Source organism: Artibeus jamaicensis, unplaced genomic scaffold (genome assembly GCF_021234435.1).
Source record: "Artibeus jamaicensis isolate MK-2021 breed Jamaican fruit bat unplaced genomic scaffold, CSHL_Jam_final scaffold_474, whole genome shotgun sequence".
NCBI classification, from domain to species: Eukaryota; Metazoa; Chordata; class Mammalia; order Chiroptera; family Phyllostomidae; genus Artibeus; species Artibeus jamaicensis.
The window spans coordinates 42,815,540-42,832,979 of NW_026522046.1; the positions used below are offsets into that span (position 1 = coordinate 42,815,540).

General features: G+C 54.6%; 1 protein-coding gene across 6 annotated transcripts in view; it reads left to right on the plus strand.

The window, feature by feature from the left end:
* The window catches only part of TMPRSS2 (transmembrane serine protease 2), a 54,905-nt gene that overhangs the window by 29,787 nt on the left and 7,678 nt on the right, over window positions 1-17,440 (plus strand). For all 6 annotated transcript variants that reach the window (XM_037144605.2, XM_037144606.2, XM_037144607.2 and 3 more), the window contains 6 exons: window positions 1,481-1,551; window positions 3,966-4,188; window positions 8,304-8,390; window positions 9,144-9,263; window positions 13,443-13,569; window positions 14,709-14,819. In XM_037144605.2, the coding sequence (XP_037000500.2) occupies window positions 1,537-1,551; window positions 3,966-4,188; window positions 8,304-8,390; window positions 9,144-9,263; window positions 13,443-13,569; window positions 14,709-14,819 (683 nt within the window). In that variant the 5' untranslated portion in view covers window positions 1,481-1,536. The remainder of the gene's footprint in view (window positions 1-1,480; window positions 1,552-3,965; window positions 4,189-8,303; window positions 8,391-9,143; window positions 9,264-13,442; window positions 13,570-14,708; window positions 14,820-17,440) is intronic.

The following is a 17,440-nucleotide window of genomic DNA, read 5'->3' on the forward strand; positions in this document are numbered from 1 at the left end:
TGGGCGTGCGGGTTCTGCTGCCGTGGTCTGGGCTGGGCTGGATTCTCGATGCGGGCTGACGTCATGCTCTGGAGCGCTGACCAGATGCAAATCTGCAAATGCCACGATTGGCTCTGCTCCCTCCCTCAGCCCCTGGCGGGTTGCAACAGTGGTCAGTCTTTCAGTCACCTTTGTTTAAAAGAGAAACGGCCCTGGTTGGCATGGCTCAGTGGATTGAGTGACCACCTCTGAACCAAAGGGTTGCCTGTTCCATCTCCAGTCAGGGCACGTGCCTGGGTCGCGGGCCACTCCAGAGGCGACCACACACTGATGTTTCTCTCCCTCTCTTTCTCCCTTGCCCTCTCTTAAGTAAGTAAATAAATAAATGCAATCATAATAACTAAATAAAAAAGAAACGTATTTTATTGTGTGTCAGGCACTAAGAGCTTCACCAGCATCCATTTGTCTCCCGACACCCACCAACGCCCCTGCCTTCTGACGTTCACTGACTTGCCCCAGGTCACAGCTAGTGAGGGACTGAGCTGGGGTCTGGACCCAGAGGCTGGTCCCAGAGGTCGGGGGCTTAACCACACACTGTGCTGCCTGCTGCTGTATGAGCACCTCCTGTATGCCAGGCACTTCACAGGCGAGTAGAGGGACCTGGTCTGGCCAGCTTCCAGGTCCAGAGCTCAATCGTTGGAACACGGTCTTGCAGACGGGTGGTGGGTTGCAAAGGCCCTTCCTGGAAGCATGGTCGTGGCCAGAAGGCAGGGAAGGGGCCTCGTTTGTTTGCTCCCAGGAGGGAGAGGGAGGTCAGGTGGGCTTTCCTATAGAGCTTCGAGTGCTAAGGACAGTCCTGGATGTCGCTGCGAACTGTTCAGGGACGTCAGCAAACAAACGGCCCAGAGCTTTCTCTGCCTTCGAAACCGTCCACAGGGCTAGTTCTGAATTTCTTTTCTTTCTGGATTTAGGCCAGTAAATGGAGGAGTGGGTGGGTGTAGATGTGTTTTATTTTTTAAGTATGTGTTTATTAAGAAGTGGAAGATTCTGTCCGGCTTCTTTAAAGAGTCAGGTGTGGCCTCTACCTGGTCCTAAGTCCTGGCCCACCGGCTCAGGGTGCGAGGCCCCTGCTGCACCTCAGGCCCGCGGGTGCTGTCTGTGCGTCTGATGGCACCGGCTGTCATTCGGTTCAGCCACTGCCCAGTGGTACCTCCAGGAAGTGGCCCTGCCAGGAGTTGGCTCCAGGTGTTTGCCTCCCTATAGCCTCTGAGGGACCTGAGGCTTTGAGTCGCCTGCTGTGTGCGCCTAGTCCCCAGCTTCTCCTTTGGGCAGAGGTCACCTACGGGAGGGCGTGGCCACGCTCCCAGACGTCTGCAGTGACTAGCTGTTGGGAGGACTAGGCTGTTTGCTCCGGAGAGAGGTAACTCACCTGGGCAGTCTTCTAGTTCTTTCTAGAAGGAAACTGTTATGGAAATGACAGTCTTACCATTCTTTCTTCTAGGTCATCTTGAACATTCCAAATACCTACCCTTACCTGATGCTGCTGATAAAGTTGGAATGGCTTTAAACTCAGTAAGTGATTAACTACTATCCTCCTGGACTTTTCTTTGTTCTCTTCTGCTATTTCCTGGGGGGGGGTGTTGCTCGGCCTGTTCAGAGCTCTTTGTTGGACTGCGTGTGATGTGGGATGTTGGGCCAGGTCTTCCGTGCACCTGCACAGAAGGTGCACAGGAGCCAGGGTGTGGCCGCACAGCAGCTGCAGGGATGGGAGCCTCAAAGCCCTGGGCGGGTGCGGGGAGATGTGGGTCCTCGCCTTGGCCGGTGGGGATGGGGCGGAGGTCAGCGTCAGCGTGGGAACAGATGGGGGCAGGACGGTGCTAAGAGGAGGTAAGTGCAGGGGCAGGAAGCGTGCAGGGGGCAGGGGCCAGCAGACTGTTGTGTATCCCTGATACGCTGGGGCAGGAGTGGCTGACTGGGGGGTCGGGCTGGCTCTCTTTCCCTGGACCCCAGCCTGCACTGGAGACAAGTGCACTCTCCTTGTCCACTGTCATATCTCACCTGCTCATTTTATTTACTTCTCATATACCTGGGAAAGTGCACTTAGGGGAGCTGTGGTTGACAACAATTTTCTAGCTCCCAGAGCTGCAAAATACACCTGCCCCCCAACCCCACCCCTTTACTTGTTACCGGTACATATATTCCCTGGGCCCATTGGAAATTTCAAATCCACTGCTCGGGAATCTGCCAGGACCAGAAACTGTGCTTGCCTCAGCCTTTCCTGGGTGGACGGCGTGTTCTCAGATGTGGCCGATAGAGGCGGAACACACGCACTGCCTGTTTTTGCCTCTGGCGCCCCAGTTAGATGGGAGATTGCATCTCATTTTCTCTTCCTGTCTGCCGCTCTGGTTTAGACGCATAGCGTTTGGACTTTTGAAAGGAGAGCGTTGGTGAGTTATTAAGCTGGGAGCCTGCATGGGGCTCATTTCTGTATAATCTCACTTCCCCGGAGGCTCCGTTTAAAATTCTCAGCATTGTGTTGCCTCTGTTCAGAGTAATGGTCCTCTCTGAGATTGCAATCAATAAGAAATAAGGGGAGAAATTAACGACGAGTGGGAAGAAGGTCTGTGTGGGGACCTCTGACGCTGGTAGAGGGCAAGTGTGGCCTCCCGCCAGCGGGTGACGGAGGGGTGTTGACTCGGGGAAGATAGAAGGCTGGTGGGGTCTAGACCTGGGGACCCAGAAATCCCACCTGCAGCAGGGAGAGGGCTGCAGAGGTTCACGCACTCTCCAAAAAAATGCATGTGCTGAGCAAGGACATTGTTTTGGGCAGAACCACTCAGGGCCCCCAGTTGTAAACCAGGCGCATGCCCATGAAGAGATGGTGTGGAAGCAGGATTCATTTTTGTAAGACAAGAGGAGCCAGAAAAGGAATTTGCAAATAACACGCATAGGTAAATTTCTTAGCCTCTGTCACTCACGCATCTCTCTGCAAAATGGGTGTATTTATAATGCTGGCATCGCTAGTTTATACCTCGCACCCCATTCTCCAGGTGCCGACTCAGAATTCCCAGACTTCTACTCTTTTTCTTAAAACCTGAGTGTATGACATGGATGAAGAGGGTCCAAAAGGTATGGACTGCCCATTATACGATCTGGGGCAGCCGGTGTAGAGTTAACAACACTGTATCATGTGTTTGAAAGCTGCTAAGAAAACAGATCTGTAGAAGGTCTCATCGTAAGAGAAGCAGTTATAACTGTGTGTGGTGATGAAAGTTAACTAGATTCATTGTGGCAATCGAATTATTATGTTGTACACCAGAAACTAATATATTACTTGTCAATTATACCTCAGTTAAAAACAAATAGTAGCCCTGGTTGACGTAGCTCAGTGGATTGAGCTCGGGCCTGTGAAGCAAAGGGTTGCCGGTTCAATTCCCAGTCAGGGCACAGGTCTGAGTGGCAGGCCAGGTCCCCAGTGGGGGGACATATGAGAGGCAACCACACATTGATGCTTCTCTCCCTTTCTTTCTCCTTCCCTTCCCCTCTCTCTAAAAATTAATAAATAAAATATTTTTAAAAATGAGTAGTAAACAAAGAAATATAAAACCTATTGACAATGAGCTAAAACTTCTGGTTAGCTTGTAGTCTAGGTAAGTTTAGCTTTCAGCATTGTTATAGACACCCTAAAGACTCTCCTGACTGCTTCCAGTGTGGCGTCCAAGCCCAGTGGGACGCCCAGTGGGACATCCAGGGTCTCGCAGAAGTAAGGCCTGCTCAGGTGTGGTTGGTAGGGTGATGATGTGGGGGTAACAGTTGATAGTTTCAATTTGAACATGTCACCTAAAATGTCACATAGTGTGCTTGAGTGTGATATTGTAAGAGAAGATTTTGTAATAAAAAAAGGGACATTATTTGTGCCAGCCCCTGTATTTAACCTTGAGGGTCATTGGGGTTTCAAATTATCCATCTTCTTTTTAATTGTTTAGGGATTACCACCCGGCGTCGGACCTTACTACGAAAACCATGGCTACCAGCCCGAGAACCTGTACCTGCCGCAGCCCGCCAGGGCCCCCAACGCCCTCTCCATGTATCCTGCTCACTACTACCCCCCCGCGGTGCCCCACTACACCGTGAGGGTGCTGACGAACGCTTCAACACCCGCCGTCCGCACGCAGCCCAAACCTTCCTCGGGGACACTGTGCACCTCAAGTAGGACCTTCTTTGCATTTATTTCCTGTACCCGAACCCACGTTTGGGGTCCCTCATGTTCTCTGGTGGGTTCACCGTTCCCACCAGCTCTATGGCCAGCGGTCCCGGCCGCTGGGGCTGGTCTGTTTGACGTGCCCTCCCCCTCCCCCTCGGCTGCGTCCAGGCTGGATGCTGCCGGGTGCCACCCCCTGCCCTGGGGCCTTTCTCCAGAGTCTCTGGGTTGCAGAGATCTTGGCGCTCCCTTAACTCCTGGTCTCAGCTTTGCCTCCCACGATGGTCTTTCAGAGTGGGCCTCTCACTGTTCCTGGTCTGTGTGGTTTATCGTAAATAAATAAGTGGCGAGATCAGGACTCGGGAGTCCACTATCTGACCCGCCCTGTGGCATGGTTCCTTAGACTCAGCCCCTGTGGCTGAGGTGCTCAATAAAGGTTTTGTGTTTAGGGAGTGAAGGGGCTTGTGCGGTCGTCGTGACCGCAGTGTGTCTTTAACGACCCGAGACGGGCGGGCCCGCACGGGCTGTAGGGACGAAGGCCCAGGGACCCACGGCTCTGTGTCCTTTGCCCATCACTTGATCGCGTGTTTCTCGTGTCCTCGCGTTCATCTCCCTGCTTCGCATTCTACTTTGTCTCCTTCCTCCCTGGGCCCCTTCTTCTTCTTCGCGTCCGCGAAGAGCGGCCCAGGGCGGCAGTGGACCGGGACGGCCCGTCCCCTCCTGGAGCCAGCACGGTGGCTGTCTGGACTAACGCTGGCACCAGTGGTGTTTTTATTTATCTGGGGAGATGTGCACTCAGCCTGTGCTGTTCCTGGTGAGCGGTACAGTGAGCCTCCATGGGCTCACGGCAGCATGGGTTGGTGCGATGCATAGCGCCCGTGTTACTGGGGGCCCTGCACCCCCTGCCTGGCCCCCCCAGCTGGCAGCCAGCGCTGGCCCACACTCCTGTGTTTCTGCTCCCCTCCCCCTTCACGGGGCTCATTCCAGTGTTTGCTACCCCCTCCCTGGTTCCTCCCCTCAATGGTCTCTTCTCCTTGCCTTTGAGCTTCTCTCTTCCCCTCTGACTCTGCTCAAGGAAGTGCCGTCTCCGTGCTGATGTCTTTCTGGTGGTTGGGTAGGTTGAGACCAGTGATTCTCAGTCAGGGGTCATTTTGACCCCCAGAGATATTTGTCTGGAGACAGTTTTGGTTGTTAGAACTGGGGTGGGGGGCGGTTGCTGCCCACCTGTCCTGAGTGGGTGCCAGGGTTGCTTCTAAACATCCTGCTGTGCACAGGATGCCCCCAAACCAAGAAGGATCCAGCTGAGGTGCCAGTCGGAGAGCTTCCTCGGTCAGGGTGGGAGGAGCCAGGTGGGGGGGGCTGAGGGAGCCCTCACAGCGGCGCCTGCCTCCAAAAGAGAGAGCACAGGGCTCGGAAACCAGCGGTTCCTTCCTGAGGTCAGCGCCTCCAGCCGGCGGTGTTCACACCAGTGACCGAAACCCGGGCCGACTCAGACAGCCCACGCATGCTTTCACTCTTCTGGGGTGGGGGCGGGGAAACTTGGTAACGGCGGGCAGCTGGATGGGAATGTAAATCTCTTGTCAGTTACTTTTTATAAGAGAAGACGATGAGCCTACACATAAGGTTTTGGCATTCTAAAATTGCCCTTCAAACTCTAAAATAGCTTCCTCAACTTACCTTGGTATTATTGTTAGAACATTCTGTTGGGTTATAACATATAAAACATGCAGGGTTCGGCACAAGTAACACCCTGTTTTTATTACAGAATCTTTTATTACACAATCACAAGTGTGTGATTGGGTAACATAACACTATCACACTCAAGCACACCATGGGGTATTTTAGGTGAAATGTTCAAATTAAAACTGCAACTCATTACACCCACACTGTTGCCCTGCCAACCACGCTGGAGCAGGCCCTCCCTCCGCCCGGCCCTGGATGTTTTATGAGCGGAGTGCTTGGCCTTGGGAGTGTTTTTTCAACAATACACTGTTGTGGTTAGAGTAGTTGCAGGCTTACAGAAAAACCGAGTGTGGGGAGTCCATGTGCACCCCGCGGTCACGGGGGTGTCACCCCGAATCGGTGTGCACACATCTCACAGCGTCAGTTTGGAGAATGAGGCTCAACCAGCCTGGGCTGCCGTTTCTCGGGAGCCCCAGAAACCGGGGGCTGAATCAGCGGTAGGCTCAGTCGATAACGACGAAGTCACCGTGAAACTCAACAGCAGACACAGCTGCGGACCAGCCCTGAGTCGAGTCTGGTCTGAGTGGACGCAGAGGATAAAATGCTTGTCCACCGAAGACAACCCCGGAGCGCCCGCTGCCCACTGCTCCCCGTGAGACCTGGGCAGAGTGCCTGCCCCACACCCGAGAGGATATGACCACCTAATTTAATATCCCTCAACTCACCCGGCAAGCTGTTTTTTTTTTCTTAAATAAAATGGCATACACGGAAGTCGTACAAAGGAAATAACCATCCTTGGCCAATGGGTAGTATTGGCCATGTGAGATTTCCCCAGAGAGAGCGGCCCCTTTGACCTCACTCAGCTTGCCTCAGATGGAGTCACCGTAGGCCAAGTTCTGATACTGTGGCAGCGTGGCCCTTGGCATTCCTCAGACCAGTGGCCTTGACCTCACCTGTGAGGCTGTCAGGGCTGCAGGTTCACGCCTCGCTCAACCCCATCTGAATCAGAATCTCTGGCTGTGGGCCGCAGCCAGGAAGCTGGCCCGCAGGCTCCCCAGGTGTCCCTGAACCTGCTGCAGTCTGAGAACGACTGGAATTCCGAGAATGGGAGAGCATCGGGAGGCGTGGCTTTGAGCCCAGCCACACCAGAGCTCTGGGCTCTCCACTCCAGAGGCCCGCCCTGCGGGACTTCCAGCAGCACAGATGTGCACTCCGGTGTGCCGTCCTCTCCACGCCGACTTCCTCTCCCGCCGGGAGTCCTCCTGTATCAGCTGAAGCAGTTGGAGGGTCCGTTTAAATGCCTTCTCCCCCATCTCCCCTCTCCCCTCCACCTTCCTTCCCAGGAAGGCTGCCAGGAGGACCTGGGCCTGGGGGGCCGCCCTCCACGGGGGAACGGCTGGGCATGAGGGCGTCTGGCGCTGCCCTCTGAAGCTTGACACAACTTTCGGCTTCTGTTCTGACCCACGGTGGCATGTCAGTTAGCTTTGACTGGCGAACGCTGGTTACCTTTTCCAGAGTCTTCGTTCTTAGCTGAAAACGTCCCTGCTCTCAGACCAAATGGCATGGTAGCCAGTGGCCACAGGGACCCCTGAGCACCTACATAACTCTGTAGTCATCGAGCCGCAAGTAGTGGGAGTGCAAGGACCCACGGGTGGCTCGGGGCTGGAGCAGGCCGGCGTGGGTCTACCGTGGCCTTCACTGACAGTCCTGGGGGAGGCGGTTCTTCGCCTGGAGTACCATGGCCCTCGGGGTGGTAGTTTGGGGGACATTATTATTATTTCGCTTATGCTTGTAATTACCGAAACAAGGTACTTTTCCTCTTTCAGGCAATTTTTTATATTAATCAGCAACAATTTTACGATCATACTTTATTTTTTTCTCTAAAAATATTTTTTAGTTGTTGTTCAGTTACAGCTGTCCCATTCCCCACCCCCATGGCTCTCCTCTGCCTTGCCCACCCCCCTCTCCCACATTCAACCCTCCCCTCCCATTTTCCTTGTCCTTGGGTCCTTCATAGGCGTGTTCCTTGACTCGACCCTTTTCCTTCTTTCCTCTGTGAAAGACCATACTTTAAACTGTTAAAAAAAATGTATTGATTGATCTGAGAGAGACACTGATTTTGTGTTCCACTTAAGTGCATAATAAACGATTATTTCTTAATATGCTGTATGATAGGAGTAGTGGATAAAGTTTGAGAGTGTGACTTCAGGAAAAACTTTGTGGAACATGTATAAAGGACATATCCTTTATACAAGGACACACAGACAAAACCCAAGGCGGGTAGGATCGCGGGTGGGAAGTGGGGATGGCTGGGGTGGGGGGGGAATGGAGACAATGGTACTTACACAACAATAAAAAATGTGGAAAAAATAAAAATAACTTACAAAACACACACACACAGAACTTTGCAACACATTGTAAGCTCGTGTCTTTTTCTCAGAGACTAAGAAGGCGCTGTGCATCACCTTCGCCCTGGTGACCGTCCTCGCAGGAGCCGTGGTGGCCTCGGTCTTGCTCTGGAAGTTCAGTAAGTGTGCAACCGCCCTGAAGCCAGAGAGGGTGCGACTCAGGGCTGGGGATGGGTGCTCAGGCTGTCTCAGCGTGCTCACCATTCCACGGCCCTGCTCCCTGGGCTGGGGGTCCCTCCCACGGCCCTTCCTGAAGTTTCTCTCACACACAACGAGCTGCCTTCCCTTTGCTTCTGTTCGGTTGCGGTGACACATGAGTGACCCCTCTTGGAAGCTGGCAAACCTTTGTCCCAGTTGCCTGCTTCTTCCTAACTCTGAGCCATGTGTGTAGTGTTGACACTCGGCAGAAGTATTTCAAGTTTACCCAGTGCTTTGGGGCACTTGGTGCCACCTGGCACTCTGACCACTGTGGCCAGCCTTGGGGCCACACCTGGTCCCCTGCACCCCAGCGTGCAGCAGCGGCCACTGCTGGCCCGGGAGGCCCTCCCTCTGCCACCAGCCCTTTTCCATCAGCCTGGGGCCACACAGACCCCCGGGGATCCCCGTGGGGCAGAGAAGACCTGGAGCCTGTCCGAGGCCAGGGGTCCTTCCCTCACCCTGACTGGAGGGCACCCTCTGGACTCTGTGTCGTTGGCCTGTGGCCCTGTCTTCTTTGATATGTAGCAGCGAGGAAATGTCCCTCCTTGTTAAAGTTCAGCAGAAGATTTCTCCCCCCCTTGTTACATGGGGTGGACGACAGAACTCTGGTGGGCGTGGGGCAGTTTCCTTGGTCTCTGAGCCTGATGGGTGTCTCCTTCCCGTCTCTCTGCCAGCGGAGAGCAAGTGCACGGTGTCGTCGATGGAGTGCGGCTCCTCGGGGACCTGTGTCAGCGCCTTCCAGTGGTGCGACGGGATCCTTCACTGTCCCAGCGGGGAGGACGAGAACCAGTGCGGTGAGTGGGGCGATGCACGCAGCCGGGGGCCGAGGGCCCACATCCCGCACGTCGGTCCATTCCGCACGAGTCCCCACCTGGAGCCTTGGGTTAACCCGGTTTTCAGAGGAGGAGATAGGCTCAGAGAGGGCGTGCTGCTTCCCCTGCATCACACAGCAGTGGGAAGGACAAGACAGGGCCGGTTCCTGGGACAGGCCCGCTCCCGTCTGCCACAGGACATCACTGCATGGCAGTGACAAGGAGCGGCCAGTGTAGGGTGTGAAGTGGGGAGCGCATGAGGTGTCCGTGGCTGTGACAGGAGAGGTGATGGTCGTGGGCCAGGGTTGGGCTGCTGCCACCGACACCACGTCTGGGGGCTGGTTGCTCGACCCACAGTTGGCGCTGGGGAAAGACTGTGCACTTCGTGGTCCTCTTCCTGCCCCCGTGGTCGTCCTCGGCAAGCGTCCCCTTCCTGCACATCCTCGCCGCCAGGTCGGACACCTGTGTGGGATGCTCCATCTGCCCTGGCTTGTGGGTTCCTCCCCGAGGAAGCCTGTGCCCCCGGTGGGCCTCTGCCACCTGCATGGCCACCTGTGTCCCCGGGTGAAAGCCTCAGACTCTGCGCCAAGAGCTCCGGGTTGGGAGTGTTTGTATTTGCAAATGACTCACTCTTCCAACTCTTGGCACACTTTATTTTAGTGATGATAGATAATATTTGTCTCCATTTTTATACATAAACTGGAGAGTTTTTGAGGCTATATACAAACACACATGTAAAGTACATGCTCATACACACACTCACACAGATATACCACATATACAAACACACACTGCCGTGTCCACATAGCATGTACACAAACACACATTCTTTTGCAGACGTACCAGGTGTACACACACACACACACCCCTGTTCACCAGCCAGTAACGGTTTACCTTCAAGGCAACTAATACGAGGTTTCGCTTCTCGTTCAAGCAAGATTTTGCATTAAAAAAAGCGAATATTGCTTGCATGTCAAGGCCATTTCCCAATGGCTGCCATCCAGCTGACTCCGCGGCACATGCTGACGAGCACCAGGGAATCGGGACAGGGGCTCCTCTCCCTTCCCTCTGCTGCCCCCGCCAGTCTCCTCCCGGTGGGCGCTCGGTTCTGCCCACAGTGGCCGAGGCCCCGAGCGTGGGGTAGGAAACGTCTCCAGAAGCCAGCCGAGGCGTCGGAGGGCTGTGCGTCTGTGCTGCGCTGGGTCCTCCTCAGGGAGGCACTGACTCCTCCATCATTGTTCAGACACAACAAGGTAGACGAACGTGACACGTGTGATCTCTCCTGGAGCAGACCGTGCACGAGATGTGCCTCTAACCGTCCTTGTAGAGGGGAAACACTTTTCCAGGGGGTGTTCGTCCTCAGACGCCGAAGAACGTCACCCAGCCCGTGGAGAACGTTCCAGAGTGTGTAGCGCTTTCTTCCCAAGGGCCTATGAGTGTAAATAGATAGTGTATCTATTCTCACATCAATCCTGCGTTCTATGTCTGTTGCTGTGCTTTCTGTGAGTGTTAAAAGGCCAGCAGAGCGGCGGAAGGGCCACTGGCGGGGACGGCTGACACACCGTGTGGACGCCCGAGATTCCCTAAGGGCAGGTCTCCGTGCCCTCGCCACAGAGGGCGGGCGGCAGCAGGCGAGGGAACAGGTTGAAGTGACGCATCCGTTAGGCAGCTCGACTCCGGTGATTATTTCACAACGCGAATGTCTGTCAGAACAGCAAGTTGTGCACCTCGGATACCCACAGAGTTTAGTTGTCCATTATATGTCAGTCAAGCTGAAAACTTCGTGATACTTAAAACAGAAAAAAAGCCCAGCACAGGCTCTGTAGGTGCATCGCTGTCCTCCTAGTCAGCACTGGAATGCACCTGGTTGGAAGGGGGGGGATCTCCCGAATTATCCACAAATCAGAAATGAAATGTCTCCTTTACTTTCTTTTTCTAAGAAAAATTTTATTTACTAATTTTTTAGAGAGAGGGGAAGGGAGGGAGAGAGGGAAACAGCAATGTGTGGTTGCCTCTTGTGCGCCCCCTACTGGGGACCCGGCCCACAACCCAGGCACGTGCCCCAGACTGGGAATCGAACTGGGGACCCTTGGGTTCGCAGGCCGGCACCAAATGCACTGCGCCATGCCAGCCGGGGCTGTCTCCCCTACTGTCTACCGTGCCCATTTACATTTTATTTTCAATTTTGAAAGTATATTTAATTCTGGTTACTTTAAAAAGTGAGTAGACTTTATTTTTTAGCGCAGTGTTAGTTGTACTGCAGTTGAGCAGATACAGGGTTCCCATGCCCCTCACAGCTGCCTGTATTTCTGATACCTGCGTCGGTGTGATCCATGCCCTACAATGGAGCCAATGTTGGCACATTATTATTAACTCAAGTCCTGCAGTCACCGTAGGGCTCACTCTTTTTTTTCAAGATTTTATTTATTTATCTTTAGAGGGGAAGGGAAGGACAGGAGAGAACTATCAATGTGTGGTTGCCTCTCGTGCGTCCCCTGCTGGGAACTGGCCTGCAACCCAGGCATGTACCCTGACTGGGAATCGAACCGCGATCGTCTGGTTCGCAGGCCCGCGCTCAATTCACTGAGCTACACCGGCTAGGGCTTAGGGCTCACTCTTGACACTGTCGACAAATGTATAATGACGTGTCTGCATTTTCATAGTGTCATGCAGAGTAACTTCACCGCCCTAAACATCCCCTATGCTCCACCTGTTCATACCCCCATCGCCACCCCCACCTCCAGGCAACCACTGACCTTACTGTCTCTACACTTTTGCATTTCCCAGAATGCCGAGGAGTTGGGACCCCACAGTATCTAGCCTTTTCAATGGGCTTCTTTCCCTTGGTAACAGGCATGTACCTGTCCCCCTTTTCATGGCTTGATTGCTCATTTCTTTTTTAGCCCCGAGTCCTATTCTATTGTCCGGATCCAGCAGATTTGTCCACCCACTCACCCCGAACACGTGGCTAGTTCACACGTAGCACGTGGAATCACGCCTCATGGAAGTGATGGGAAATCATTAGGTCAAGGCTGGTATCTCACGGAGGAGTGTCAGCCACACAGTCCAGCCAGTCAAGGGCCGGTGGCGGCGACGGTGAAGGTCCCGCACGTGTCCCCCCGAGCCACGGGGCCGGTTTCCCACGACACTCCGGCCAGTCCAGGCCACGCAGCGCTGCTCTCCACGAATCCCTGCTGGACTGTCCCCCACAGGACGGAGTGTTCGCAGAATTCTGAGTTGCAGCCACTTCTGGGGAGAGGAAGGAATGGAATTGGGAGGGGCTCACGCTGTATTTATAAAGTTCGATCTCTTCAAAAAGCTGTGGTTTGGGCAACATGTGGATGAATTTTGAGGCGGAGCCTTACAGGAGTTGCTCCGCACGCCCCCAGGTGCTCTGCCCGGGTCCAGGATTTGGGCGAGACAGCCAACCTGCTGCTCCAAGCGACTGTCGAAAGAGCACTTTTCAAAACCCTTTTATCTTCTTCATTTATCCCTCAAAAGCAGTGTTGTGGAGATATAATTCACAAGACCCATCCACTTAAGTGGTACAATTCAGTGGATCTTACCTATTCAGATATGTGCCGCCATCACTGTGATTGGTTCTAAAATATTTTTTGTCGCTTCAGAAGCAATCCTTGAGCCGGCGCCCCCTTACCGCTCCCCCCAGCCCCTAAGCCCTGAGCAACCATCGACCTCCTTTGGGCCTCTGCCCAGTTCCTACTGCAGACATTTCACAGAAGTGGGACCCGCCCCTGGTGTCTGGCTTCTGTCACTCAGCAGTGTCTTTGGGGCTCACGGATGTTTCTCGTGTGTCGGTGCCTCTTTCCCCTTTGAGGCCGAGGAGCAGTCCATGGTGCACATGGGCCGTCCGGGGTGCATTCACGCCCTGATGGACCCTCGGGTTGTGTCGGCCATCTGGCTGTGTGACTGTGCTGCCGGGGACGCCGTGGTCGTAGTTTTGTCTGAATCGCTGTTTTCAATTCTTTTGGGTAAAGAGCCCTTTTCAGGAGGCGAGAAGGGTTCCCCGGCATCCCTCCTGGGTGGGCAGCGTCGGAGGGAGAGGAACTGGCCACCTGCGAGCCTCCGTGTCCCGGGTAAGGGTGGGGCTCACGCGGCGGTTGGGACCATTGCCTGGCACTCACAGCCCTCTCTCTCCTGCAGTTCGTCTCTACGGCCCGAACTTCATCCTGCAGGTGTACTCGCCCCAGAGGAAGTCCTGGCACCCCGTGTGCCGGGACGACTGGAGTGACAGCTACGGAAGGGCAGCGTGCCAGGACATGGGCTACAGGTGGGTTTGGAGCCCCACAGCTCACAACGGGCACTGAGGCACCCTGACAACAGCCACAGGCAGCAGAAACTTAGGAAAGTTTCGCTGCCTCTCCCTGGAAGTCCCAGACACAGACAGTTATCTCTGTCCCAGGCTGACTTGTCCAGTGGACGCGGCGCCCTCCCTGGACCTCCATCCAGTGCTGCAGTCCCCAGGGTCCAGGATGCTGATGGAGGGCATACTGGGCTGGGCGCTGAAGGTGGGGGGTGCATGGGGAAGGTCTGCAAGAACAGACCCTGCACAACCTCTGCAGCATGCACGAATGGGTGCGAGTTGATCATCAGATTTGTACCGGAGGGAATTCCCTCCTGCATATGGCCTCAGGAAGGGTGGGAGAGGAGAGCACAGGGTCCCCTCCCAGAGAGTCCCAGCCGAGTCTCAGGAGAGCATGTCTGGGAAATGCTGGGCGGCCGTCTGGCCTCACCAGGAAAGGCCGTGGGACTTTACAACCAGTGTCTCTTCCTTGGAGTGTCCCTGTGTGACCGTTGATAAGAACTTGGCATCTCAGCTAACGAAACACTTTGAAATGCCACCCCCCCTCAGGGCTGAGTGCCATGGTGAAGCCCCCGTTTGGTGACGCGTCTCAACATCCGTGCGTTTTGTCAGATCACGTGCACACACACGTCCTTGTTCCCATTTCTCATTTTCTTTTCTTAACCTATATTTTCCCCCATTACCATTCCGTCCCCTTACCCTCCCAGTCCCCCTCCACCCTGCCCACCATCCCACGCTCTTGTCCATCCCAGGAGTCCTTTTTTCTTTTTGCTCAATGCCTCCACCCCTGACGTCTCCCCCTCCCCGCTTAGCTGTCCCCCTGCTCTGCATCTGTGAGTCTGTCCCCATGATCGTCTCTTTATCCTCATCCAAACCAGATGAGAAACTTGACTGGGTGGAGGATTTGACCCGATGCTTCAGGGGTATCGGATCGAGATGGTCATCACACGGTCGCTTGTTAAAACCTTGTGATTTTGTTTCCCCAAATGCTAAGGCGTTTTTCTGCCCCCGAATCTCATGCAGGAGGAGTCATGTGATACAGCACAGGACTGGGGATTGCTCACAACTTACCCATTCTTTTAAATGTGATTTTCTGTCCTTTGTAGGAACAGTTTTTATTCTAGCCAAGGCATAGCAGATGACAGCGGGGCCACCAGCTTCATGAAGCTGAACCTGAGTGCCAGCCACGGGGACCTGTATCAGAAGCTCTACCACAGGTGCTGCTTCTGTCTCCTTGGAACAGTGTGTGATGAGAACGGCAGGGGGGTGCCCCGGGCCTCGCGGTCCCCAGCCTGGCCTTTCCGAGCTGCGATGCTGGGATTGGCTGGATTCTCACACCAAGGAGCAAGGCTCACGCGACATTGCATTGTGCCCTCTGCCCTCCAGGGTACTAGGTGACATTGCAAAACCGAGAGCCCACACTATTCTCTTCACTATCTGGACGTTAGACGTGCCTGCAGTGTGTCGGGGAGGGTCTCTAGAACTGAGAGCACCTCCTGGTTTCAGCAGGGTGACCCGCCCACCATGCCTGCCAGGGATGGGGCTGGATTTAGCACTGAAGGTCCTGCTTCCCTGGGACCCACCCTGTCCCAGGCAACAGTGACCGTGGGTCTGCTGGCCCCAAGCCTAGTGTCATGTGATGCCCTGGGGGGGGGCGTGAGGAGGGAGAAGCTAGTTCGGTCCAGCCAGCTTTTCCCAGACCTCCAAGCTGACTAGCAAACGCTGGGTCCCAGAGGTTCTAGGTGGGGCACAGTGTGTGCCCTGTGGGTGGAAATCAACCCAAACATCCGGTCACAGAGTTGGTAGCTTAACCTGTTAGGAGGGGTGGGGTGGGGGGAAGGGTGGGCTTAAGCTATTCCATTTGTTTTGCACCTGTTTAAAATGTTTACAGTCTCCTCAGGGTCATTATTAGCAGAGATAGCGTTCTTTATGTAAAAGACACAGTGTCCTTTGTGAATGAGCCTTCCTCAGCTCCCAGGTCCCTGTCACTCCCCCACAGGTGGTTAGCCAGGATGGTGGCTTGCCACAGGCCAGGTGCTTTTTTAGGGAAGGGTGGGTTAATCACTCCGCCCCTCCTTTCCCCTGAGTGGGAGGCTGGAAGCAGGTTTGCATTCCTGGAGACAGACCGACCGCTGGCTGAGGTGGCTGGGGGCCTGACTTCCTCCGGAGGTTGGCTGTCCCAGGGAATGTGACAGGACCAGTCCCCGCCTGAGGAGGGGCGTGCACAGCCAGGTGTGCCCATGAGAGCGGTGGGGCTGGGCCGGCCCAGGTGAGGCTCGGATACAGCTGCCCCTGTCTTCCTGGGCGGAGCCTCTCAGTGGGTGCTCACTTGGGCCACAGCCTTTGGAGGAAAGAGGGGAGGGTCATCGCCGGGCACATGGTGTCTCCTGTCCGTGGAGGGGGTGGCAGAGACTTTCCTTTGATTTCCAGAAGTTGTCCTTCGATATTGTGGATGAAAAGGGGGCCACATACTAAACCTGAGGAGCTCAGGGGAGGCCTGTGTGCTGGCCTTACGAACTCAGAGATCAAAAGTACCCACTTAGGATGGCCTGAAGGTAGAACTTCCTACCGAAAAGTAGTTCAGGAGAGGCAGTCAAGTCTGCTGGGTGTTATGTTTCTCTAACAGAGGCCAGTCTCTACTTTAACGGAGCCCGTCTGTTACCTTTTTGCATCTAAGATAACGCACCGTATAACAGACCTTTGGGATATCCCTTCGCTTCCACCCCCCACACACCCCCCACCCCTCAAAGCACAGTCAGCACCAGAGTAGCAGGTTAATGGTTAACAGTCAAGTATCCTTCACTCACCAATGTAAACAAGTGCATCTCTGATTTTCTTCATTACATTCAGCTGTTTCTGCACTTGGCCTCCTCCCACCTCCCTAGTCTGTCGTCAGTAAACTTCATGGACCCCCCCCCACCGCCCCCCACCGCCTCCTTGGACTCTGATGCATGAAATAAGGTGCAGAACTGACCTTCTCCGGAGCATTTTCTCAGTCTACGGAGATTTTGCTTCCTGGCAGTTGTCATCAGTTTGGCACAAATAAACTTGTGAAAAATTCGTTCAGGTTGGACACTTTTTGTATTGACAATATCTGAGTCTCTCGGCTGCTAGTGAGGTTTGTCTGAGGGGCCATGCGGCGGCGTTGTCTTGTCCGGGAGGAGCAACCTCTTGATTCTTAGAAAACACCTTGTCGGCCCTGGATGGCATAGCTCAGTGGATTGAGCGCAGGCCTGCCAATCAAAGGATTGTGGTTCGATTCCCAGTCAGGGCACATGCCTGGGTTGCAGGCCAGTTCCCAGCAGGGGACGCAGGAGAGGCAACCATACATTGATGTTTCTCTCCCTCTCTCTTTATCTTCCCCTCTAAAGATAAATAGTTAAAAACTAAAAAAAGAAAGAAAGAAAGAAAACACCTTGTCATGGGAATGTGCTCTCTTGGCGTTGCCAGGGTCCTTCAGCCAGAGAGCCCAGGACTCACTGAAAGTCCCGGGGACCCTCCATTGGAGGTGCTATAAAGGACTTACAGGGTTTGGGCTCGTGTTGAGTTATCTGGGGGGAGGGTCGAAGAAGCAGGGATTCACCTTGGATTGGCTGCTGTCGGGAATTCAGGGGGCTTCTCGGGCTGGCATCTTTGGGCTTCTTTTCTCAGAAGGGGTGGCAGGGAGCCAGGCTGGCTCTGGGACTGGCGAGCGGTCGCTGGTTTGGGCCAGGCTCCCGGCGTGTCTGTTCCGGCAGGAGTGTGCAACAGGCCTGTCTGCGAGCCGGCCGACACGGGTGCCCCAGTCGGTGTGCAGGGGGGCAGCCTGCAGGCTGGAGGTCAGGGGCAGCTCCCTCCC